This window comes from Octopus bimaculoides, chromosome 21, assembly GCF_001194135.2.
Source record: "Octopus bimaculoides isolate UCB-OBI-ISO-001 chromosome 21, ASM119413v2, whole genome shotgun sequence".
NCBI classification, from domain to species: Eukaryota; Metazoa; Mollusca; class Cephalopoda; order Octopoda; family Octopodidae; genus Octopus; species Octopus bimaculoides.
In genome coordinates, this window is record NC_069001.1 from 33141974 (window position 1) to 33152507 (window position 10534).

At 36.5% G+C, this 10534-nt stretch overlaps 1 protein-coding gene across 1 annotated transcript in view; it reads right to left on the reverse strand.

Annotated features, from left to right (window-relative positions):
• Nucleotides 1-817: 817 nt before the first annotated feature.
• The window catches only part of LOC106868096 (phospholipase D1), a 146838-nt gene continuing 137121 nt past the window's right edge, over nt 818-10534 (reverse strand). Inside the window, exons 20-26 of the mRNA XM_014913212.2 lie at nt 8069-8179; nt 6801-6892; nt 5444-5610; nt 4366-4433; nt 2489-2706; nt 1916-2027; nt 818-1739 (exon numbers count right to left, since the gene is read on the reverse strand). Coding sequence (XP_014768698.1) covers nt 1515-1739; nt 1916-2027; nt 2489-2706; nt 4366-4433; nt 5444-5610; nt 6801-6892; nt 8069-8179 — 993 coding nt within the window. The 3' untranslated portion in view covers nt 818-1514. The remainder of the gene's footprint in view (nt 1740-1915; nt 2028-2488; nt 2707-4365; nt 4434-5443; nt 5611-6800; nt 6893-8068; nt 8180-10534) is intronic.

Consider the following 10534-nt stretch of genomic DNA (forward strand, 5'->3'; position numbering starts at 1 on the left):
GAGAGTTAAGAGTTTTGTTAGGTTTAAAAAAAGGGTTAAAAGTTTGTGTTAAGCAGGAAATGTGGTGTCAAAACAGGAAGTGTGTGTAAGGGGAGACAAATGTTTTTAGTTGGAGTTAACTCCAAAGAGTTCATAACTCCAACTAAAAACATTTGTCTCCCCTTACACACACTTCCTGTTTTGACACCACATTTCCTGCTTAACACAAACTTTTAACCCTTTTTTTAAACCTAACAAAACTCTCAACTCTCATGCATCCTTATTTTGCCTACCATTATATACATGAACTATTATTGAACTTCAAAAGCTCAGACAATATAATGTATGGGTAAATTTATTTTTTTATATATTATTGTTTTATACATTATTTTCTTCATTTTATACTTCTTTGTAAAAAACATTTTCATTCTCCTTCTTGATAATTTGCTTTCGCAATGAAAACCGGTTAGAAATCTTTATTAAAATATGCTTCCAGTTTAGCATTCTGCCTTTTTTTTCATTTTCCTATTATTTCTCCACGTGCGGTTAACACAACCCCACTATTTACTGACATATATATATATATCTTTGCAGTGCTAATGTCCATTCTATGATATTTCTTACTTTAAACAGTTTAAGCACTGCATGTGTGTGTGTTACTATTCACTCCTTCATTTTACTAAATGAAAAGGTACAAACTAAAGGAGCCAATAAAGAGAGTTGGCTTAGCAGAGGAGATGCAAGAGGTTTTTTGTTCACAGTATTGTGTCCCTTAGCAAAAGCCATTTAACGTTCAATGGATTAATTCTTCTAAATCAAAACAGATACCATGAGGAGGTGCAAGAAAATCGTAAAACAGATAAGTGCTTTTTTTTTAATTACTTTCTATTAGTGAATTTAAATCCTCCTTTAAGGTAGGGGACAAATGGATGGGTGAGGAGGGACCTTCAATATTGTCCTAATATCATAATGTATCATTTTTCAATAAATTACTATCTTTTAGAACACTCTGTACTTTATACTGGAATGTTAAAAATCCACATATTGCTTTAAAATTGTTCAGTAACAAGAGTCATGATGAAGTTTTGTTACGTACAAGCTGGATAATGCAATGACTGAATACAAAAATATATCTTTGTAATGTGTGTGTGTGTGTGTGTATGTGTGTGTGTTACAATAATGATGATACTGATATATTTATATATTTATATATTTATATATATATATACATTGAAAAGGTTGTGGAATTTCATTAAAAATTCAACCAAAACTTGGTTCCCATTTTTTTTTTTTTTTGCTAATATTACAATTCTTGATGTGGAAGAACAAAAAAAAGAAAAAATGGAAAATGGAATAAACTCTAAAGCAAGAAAAATATCCTTAACCTACATTGTTACTATATGAGACATTAAATCAGAATAAAAGAAAATGAAAACCAATGAAATAGTATGATATAAAAGAGAGAATAATAATAATAATAATAATAATAATTCACAGCCATTATTTATAGAAACTAATTCCTTTGATGACTTGTGTCATGTCCATAAAACTGTTGGTAAAAGAGCTTCTTTGGCCCCAGGAGGTGGCGTCAAATTTTCATTAGACAAGAAGTAAAGTGGTATTAAAACAAGGTGACCATGTACATTCTTTAGCATTTCCCTTGCTTTGCCTGGATTATCTTCTGCAAGAGTTGACTTTTTGTTGTATTTCTTGAGTTCATCAAAAGTTAAGATTCCATCATTTGGAATACAATTAAAAACCTGAAAAAAAAAAAAAGAGAAAACAAATATTGCTAAACCAATATGATAATAATAATAATAATATTAATGATAATAATAGTCATCGCTTTACAATCACAACATGGTGACTTAGGTCTTTGCATTGCAATATCAGGGGAGGGGATAAGTTGATTACATCAACCTTAATAATCACATACCTTTTCATAAATAGTTGTGTTGATGCTAGCTTGCTGGATCCAAATTTCTTTATAGAAAGCATCACAGACAGGATCCACCAGAGGCTCATCATCTTGGAGGCCCAAATGTTCCCTAGAGACAGAAGGAGAAGAAATATTTGAACCATTCCAAATAAACTGAAGAGTTGTTATCCTCAGAGACAGTGAAGTGATTGAGAATCTGAGGAATCAATAAATCAGGTTTCAAGAGTGAAGGTGTGTGTGTGTGTGTGGGGGGGGAAGAACAGTTGTGGTTTATCTCTAAATTTACGACACACGCATTTGAGAGCCTTCAGTTGATAGATGAAGTGAGAAAGTGCAAGAGAGAGAAAATATGTGAAAGAGATTGAGTGAGTGAGAGATAAGTCTGAAGGGAGTCAAATAAGATGGAGAGAATTTGAGTGTAACAGAGTGGAGAAAGACTGAGTGAACGTGAGAGAGAGAGAGAGACAGAGAGAGACTGTGTGTGTGAAGTATAAGAGGAGTAAGTGTGAATGAAATCAATGATGTATGAAAGCAATGAACCAGTAAAAGATATTGTTAACGCTGACTCACTTAAAGACTGTTTTTCTCAGTGAGGATGAGAAATGTCCAGCTTGATGGTCTTTACCATTGAACTGGACAGGGAAAGTTTCCAGGTCTTGGATTATGACAGCCATTTCACTGTCACGGTCCCCCAGCATACTGCGGTCGTTGATGTTTGCAGATCCAATTATTGTTGTGTCATCGTCAACAATCATCATCTTACTATGTACATAAACCAATTCTGTTGTCTACAAAACACAAGCAGAAAGAAATTACTATTTTGTTATACACACAAATGAATGCATGCACACACAAACATGCAGAGGCTTCACATTCACACACTAATTGCTCCTATCTTGACTGAAGTTTTTTACAGTTTTATCAATAATTATTCTTTTGTTCTTTATTTCTAATTTTTATGCAGATTATTTGTTTATATTATATTTTCTTAAATTAGTCAGTCCTGCTTAATCTTTTCAAATCCAACTTAATTCAATTAACTCCTGCTGTTTGTGTGTGTGTGTGTGTGTGTGTGTGTGTCTTTTTCTCCCTTCACTCCTTATTACAAAACAAATCCATCATCTTGCAAAGTATTTGATAACCCTGTTGGTGATGATCCCACATAAAAAGCACTGGTGATGATGTCTCATAAAAATCATGGGTAATGGTGCCACATAAAAAGCACTGGTGATGGTGCCATATAAAAAGTACCCAACACAAGTGGTTGGCATTAGGAAGGGCATCCAGCTGTAGAAACCATACCAAGACAGACTATAGAACCTAGTGAAGCTCTCCCGTCAAACTGTCCAACTCATGCAGCATGGAAAACAGACATTAAATGATGATGATATATAACAATTATCGAAGACAGGAGTTAGCAAATCATTTTAATCCACCATTTACAATCATCTCATTCTTATCTAATATAACCAATCTTGTGTAACATTGTAAACTGTGAAGAAATATCAATTTCCGTGTGCAATGAAAAAGTTGTCTTTCATGCTGGAAATAGTTCCTCAGAACTTCCTAAGAAATAATATGCCTGATTGATTCTGCTATTCTACAAGTAAATGCTATGATGGGCAGCTGCTGCTATTTCTTACGCACATGTACACTCACACAGAGACTCCACTGATAGCTTACTCTTGTTCCCACATACACATTGTTGCATACATTTAAAAGAAGGAAAAAACGAAAATGTATGCAAAAATACATATATGATAGTGTGTGTGTAAGTAAGCTATCGTCATGTGTGTGTGTGTGTGTGTGTGTGTGTGTGTGTGTGTGTGTGTGTGTGTGTGTGCACATGATAATCACATTTTTTTTTTCTGATGAGTGTGTGTTTGATTCATTAGTGCAAGGGGATTCTGGGACATTTGATGTTCCAACATTGTTGTGTCTCCTCAGCCAAAACCATACTGAACTAATGAATCAAACAAGGGCCATGGACTCTATTTATGAAGAATGCACAACTTCCAACAGCAGGCTCCCTTCAAATTGCCTCCTGTCAAAGTCTTGTGGTACCTCAAGCCAAAACCTAACATCCAAAACTTACTTTTTTGGTGAAGCTGCCAGATATCGTTTCACCACAAAATTACTGTGTTAGCTGGAGGTATGTTATCACATAATTGCTGGCCATATGAGATGCCTGTCCCCATAGAATTATAGGGTGAGCAAAGGGAGTCACTATATAGTTAGCTAATTGGCAAGAAATAGCAGTCAAACCTCACTTGAATCAAACTGAAAGGTCTTAAAAAGGGAAGAACATATTGAAAATACAAGAAATACAGAATGGTAGGTCTGTTGAAGCAGAACCAACCTGAGGAAAACAACAACAGGTACAACAACAATAACATCAACATTACACAACACTTTATGAGTAAATATTAACAACAATTACTACTTACAAGTTTTTCTAAAAGTTCTCCATGATTCCGTAGACCATAGAATGTCACATAATTAAACGGATCTGGCACTGGGAAAGGAGATAAGAAGAAAAAATAAATAAGTACCAGTAATATACAAGGAGTTGATTCAATCAATTACCCAGTCTTTGTTAGGAATTATTATTATCATTATTAGTATTGTTATTACTGTGAAAATGCATGGCCTAGTGGTTAGGGTGTTGTGTTCATGATCACCAGGTCATGATTTCAATTCCTAGACTGAGCATGTTGCTCTGCAATCACTTTTAGACCTGATGCATGTTACACTGTGCACTTGTCTGTGCAGACAAAGTCGATTTGATGGAGAGAGTGAACCAATGTGCAGCACGACCATTTGGTCACTATAAACAAAATCATTTGTGCAGGTCATTCAGCAAAAAAGCTGAATGCTCATACATCGTCTTCAAGAGGAGCGTCTATCCTTATTATTATTATTATTATTATTATTATTATTAAGGTAGTGAGCTGGCAGAATCACTAGCACACTGGGCACAATGCTTAGTGGCATTTCGTCCAGGTTTATGTTCTGAGTTCAAATTCCACCAAGGTTGACTTTGCCTTTCCTGCTTTCGGGGTCGATGAAATAAATACCAATCAAGTACTGGGTTGACTAACCCCTTCCCCCAAAATCTCAGACCTTGTGCTTATAACAGAAGGATTATTATTATTCTCATTATTAAGGCAACAAGGTGGCAGAATGGTTAGTGCATCAAACAAAATGCTGAGCAGGATTTCTTCCGTCTTTACATTCTGAGATCAAATTCTGCCGAGGTTGACTTTGCATTTTATCATTTCAGGGTTGATAAACTGGGTACCAGTTGAGCTTTGGAGTTGATATAATCTACCCGCCCCTCACCTAAAATTGCTGGCCTTGTGCCAAAATTGGAAAGCATTATTATGATTATTATGGTAGCAGCTGGCAGAATCGTTAGCATGCTAAGCAAGATGCTTAGCGACATTTTGTCTGTCTTTACGTCCCATATTCAAAACAGGATACAGTCTCCCTTAATATGCCTCCCAAACAAAACTTTGTACAAACCTCCCTCTTGTTTGAGTCGCGTCAGAAGAGACTCGTTCCCTCTACAGATAGAAGCATAATTCCAGTGTGTAATGGCTTGGATTGCAGTCCCTTTCTTGGTCCCAATCTCCCCTTCAAAGGCAGGCAGCAATGGCATTACTATGTACACACGGAAAGTTTCCTTCTTCCTGAAAATACACATGAAACATATATTTGAGTGTGTGTGTGTGTGTGTGTGTGTGTGTGTGTGTGTGTGTGTGTGCATGCACGCGGGTGTATATATGCATATATGTGTGTGTGTATATGTATGTATGCATATGTGTGTGTGTGTATGTGTGAGTGGGTGCATGTGAATGTGTATGCATGTGTGTGTGTGAGTGCATGTGAATGCGTGTGCATGTGTGTGTGTGGAGAAAGAGAGAAAAAAATGAAAGAAACATCCAACCCAATATTTACATGCTATTATTTAAGGTTTTATAAATGTTTCAAGATCCCATTCCAAAAAAAGAATTATTTCATATCCTCTTGAAGTTTGTAAATTCTTATGATGTGACCAACATTAACCATGAAACAAAAACCAGAAAGTTTCTTCTGCTTTAGAAATTGGAATCTGACCGGACAACAAAAATCTGAGAATCTGATTGTTTGGATACGGTTAGAATTATTGTTCACAACAAATGAAAGTCTGCTGCACAGGAATCCATGTCCAAATAATCCCAACAGGAAATAAAATGGCTTTTGTAATGACAGACAATAACTTGTGATTCTGAGATGAATAATTTTGGTGTCATTAAGATTGTAGCATACCAAAGGTATTGAGTTCTTTGAAGACTGGAACAAGTCAGTAGGGCTGTTCATAGTTAGAACAAAAGATTGTTAAATAATTAATAACAACTGGAGCAGTATTAATACCAGAACGTATTTATCCCTGCTTAAAAGTGGATGCTGCAATAATAGTCAACATGAGAGAACCTCTCCTACAGACTTGTGGTGCATATAAGCACTCTTGTTTACATCGTTAGTGGGAGATAAATCACATGCCCTTGCCACCATCAAACCTACCAAATCACATGATCCCAGCCTTCCCTGGCTATGCCACTGTTATTTAATATCCTAATGAACCATGCAAAAATATTGATCCTATGAAACCAAAAATATGCTTTGGTGGGTAAGATTTCATTTGATTGTAAGCCTGGAAAGACACAAAAATAAGCAGTCATTTGGTTTTTGTGTTTACAACTCATGAGTTGGTAGAAACACCATTGATTTTCAGCTGTAAACCGAAGAACTATGTGGCCATCCATTTCTGGGTCTTCCAGGGCTACAGTCAAATGAAATCTTACCTGCTAAAGCAGATTAAAAGAGAATAAGATTTTACCTGTGAGCCTTAAGAATCCGTTCAAATAAGGCTTTGTTAATCTTGTTTAACACAATATTGTCACTGGCAACTTTGGATATAAAGAACTGGTTCTGGAATTAAAAACAAGAAAATGCCAATGTGGTTATTAATAATTCTAGTTTTGGCACAAAGCTAGAAGTTTTGAGGGGAGAGGGTAAATTGATTTCATTGACCTCAGTACTTGACTGGTACTTTATTTTACTGACCCTGAAAGGCTGACATCAGTGGGATTTGAACTCAGAACATAAAGGGTCAGAAGGAATGCTGCTAAACATTTTGTCCAACATACAAACAATTCTACGAGTTCTCTACCTTAATGTGGACAATAATAATAATAGTTTCAAATTTTGGTACAAGGCCAGAAGTTTTGAGGGGAGGGGTAAGTAGATTAGATTGACCCCAGTATTCAACTGGTACTTATTTTATCAACCACGAAAGGATGAAAGGCAAAGCTGAATTCAGCAGAATTTGAACTCAGAACATCAAGATGGATGAAATGCTGCTAAGCATCTTGGCCAGTGAGCTAACAATTCTGCCAGCAATGTAGGTAATAATAATCCTTTCTACTATTGGCACAAGGCCTGAAATTTTGGGGGCTAGTCGATTAAACTGACCCCAGTGCTCAACTGGTACTTATTTCACTGACCCCAAAAAAGATGAAAGACCTAGTCAACCTTGGCAGAATTTGAACTCAGAAAGCAATGACAGACGAAATGCTGCTAAGCATTTTGCCTGGCATCTGAACAATTCTGCCAGCTCACCATCTTAATACAACAAATATATTTACTGTCAGATAAAATGTCTAAAATGTTGGATGATGTGGGGCAACAGAGGTCACTGAATGATTAAAGTTCAAAAATAATTGTCTAAAACAGTATCTTTTCTCCTCACGGTACACTGATATACAGAGTCTGCCAATAAATTGTATACACACTACAGGAAAGGAAAAATCTGTATAGATATTTAACTTGTATAAGTACTTCTATAAATATAAATACCTCTTTTGATGTTTCATCAAATTGTGATAACACTGAATTAAAATATTCACACAGATTTTTCCTCTCCTGAAGTGTGTATACAATTTTTTTTTTTTGTGGACTCTGTATTTACTTTTATAATTAATCTTCCAACTGAATTATTCTACTTCCAACCACTATGAGATCACACACAAACATACATGCATGCACATGTGCACACACACACATGTACACACACTGTGGAGATAGTAGCTGAAATATCAAACTCACCTCAATGTAAATGAAGTGCTTTGCATTCTTGATACTTTTGACGTAAGCTTGTTGTATAGAGTTTTCACACTTCAAGTTACCAGCTGACCACTGTCCGACACTACGTACAATCTAAATAAAAAACAAACAAACAAATGACAACAAAATATTCTCACATTTATATATTTGTTTTGCAAGATTCATGATGGTGTTTTTTTTTTTCCTGTCAAATAACCAAATGTCCTATACACTCGTTCTTCAATTCAGCTTTATTGTTCTCACTTTAGTGTCCTTTGCCTGAAATGTTTCCTCACACATCCAGTGACCTCTTCAGTGACTCTCCATCTCATGTGTCTCCTCCTGTTTAGTCCATTCAGTCCGAACTGGAAGAGACATGTGGGATGGAGTCACTGAAAAAGTCCACAGGGTGTGTGATGAAAGATTTCCAGACAAAGGACATAAAAAAAAAAAAATAAGCAGAAATAAGGACAATAAGCTGAAATCATAATCATCATTTAACGTCCATAGTCCATGCTGGCATGGGTCAGACGGTTCGACCAGGGCTGGTAAGCTGGAAGGCTGTACCACACTCCAGTCTGATTTGGTATGGTTTTTACAGCTGGATGCCTTTCCTAATGCCAACTACTCCAAGACTGTAATGGGTGCTTTTATGTGCCACCAGTATCTTCCACAACTGCGATTTTACTTGGGTTGATGAGTTTTCTTCTCAAGCATGACATAATACCAAAGGTCTGTCATTTGTCATTGCCTACATGAGGCCCAACACTCGAAAAGAGTTTTTCATGTGCCACTGGCATCAGCCACTTTGCCTCTGTGAGGCCCAATGCTTGAAAAGTGATTTTTAAGTGCCAGTTATGTGACACCAGCATCAGCCATTACTATGATTTCACTTAGCTTGACAGGTCTTCTCATGCACAGCATACTGTCAAAGGTCTTGGTCAGTAGTCATTGTCTCTCTGAGGCCCTAAGTTTGAAGATCATGCTCCACCACCTCGTCCCATGTCTTCCTGGGTCTACCTCTACCACAGGTTCCGTCCATAGTTAGAGATTGGCACTTCTTTACACAAATGTCCTCGTCTATACGCATCACTTGACCATAGCAACACAGTCGTCTCTCTTGCACACCATAACTGATGCCTCTTAATCCCAACTTTTCTCTCAAGAGGCTCACACTCTGTTGTACATGCATACTGACATCGTTCATCCAGCAAAGCATGCTGGCTTCATTTCTTTCAAGCCTGTGCATGTCCTTGTCTGTCACAGCCCCTGTTTCACTGCTGTTTGCACACAGTCATCATACACGCTACTTTTCACTTAGAGGGAGGGAGAACTTTGCCAAGCCTATTCTTCTCATAGCTACTCTCGGAGCATCCACCTCCGCAACTAATTTGGACGGAGGCTATCTACTACCTCTAGCTAGAGACATTATAAGAGAGAGAGAGAGAGAGAGAGAGAGAGAGAGAGAGAGAGAGAGAGAGAGAGAGAGAGATAGAGAGAGAGAGAGAAAGAGAGAGAGAAAGAGAGAGAGAGAGAGAATAGTCTCGACCAGATCTACTCAATCAAGACTGATCTGCGGCTAAATTACAAAGTATTTATATATTTTAAACAATAATATATCGTGTTGTTTATTTTTAAGCACGGTCGCAACTATATATTTTAATGTTATAACAACCAACATTGAACTCTAATATTTTTGCTCCTTCTTCACCTTCAAATGTATCAAACATTCATTTATTTGGTTTCAATAATCACCAAATGTGGGTTTTCTTACAAAACATGCGAATAACGTCTGTAACAGAACTGAAGACTTTTTATTATCTAAATTAGTTGTCAAGGGAATTAACTCGTGCAGCGCAAAAGAATTGTGACAAGGGAAGTAACTGGCACTGCACTAAATTTCTAACGACATTTTTGTCGATTTCAAACGGTAAAAAATTGAAAGTATAATGTCTGTTGTCCATAAAATTAACTGATTTCATGTACATCTACCTGTTTGACGAAAGAATTGCGTTATACATTCTGCCGAACAGATTCATTCCTTGCTTTGATAATAAAAAAGTTTTATACTAGTGACATACATTAACTTACCTTTTATCGTCTACTGGCTTAAGTCATTGGAATGAGACCATACTGGAGCCGTCTCAAAATGTTTCAGTTGAAAAATCTACCCTAAGTACTTAGTATTTTTAAGCATGCTACTTACTCTACCAATCTCTTTTGCTGAACGTAAACAAACCAATACCAGTTGTCAAGTAGGAGGTCACATACACACACACACACATTTTTACAATAGGTTTCTTTCAGTTTCCATCTATCATATCCACCCACAAGGCTTTGGTCAGCATGGGACTATCTTAGAAGACACATGTTCAAGGTATCGCAGAATGGGATTGAACCAAAGACCACATGCTTAGGAAGCTTATATCAGTGTTATATGCTGATATATATATATATATATATATATAT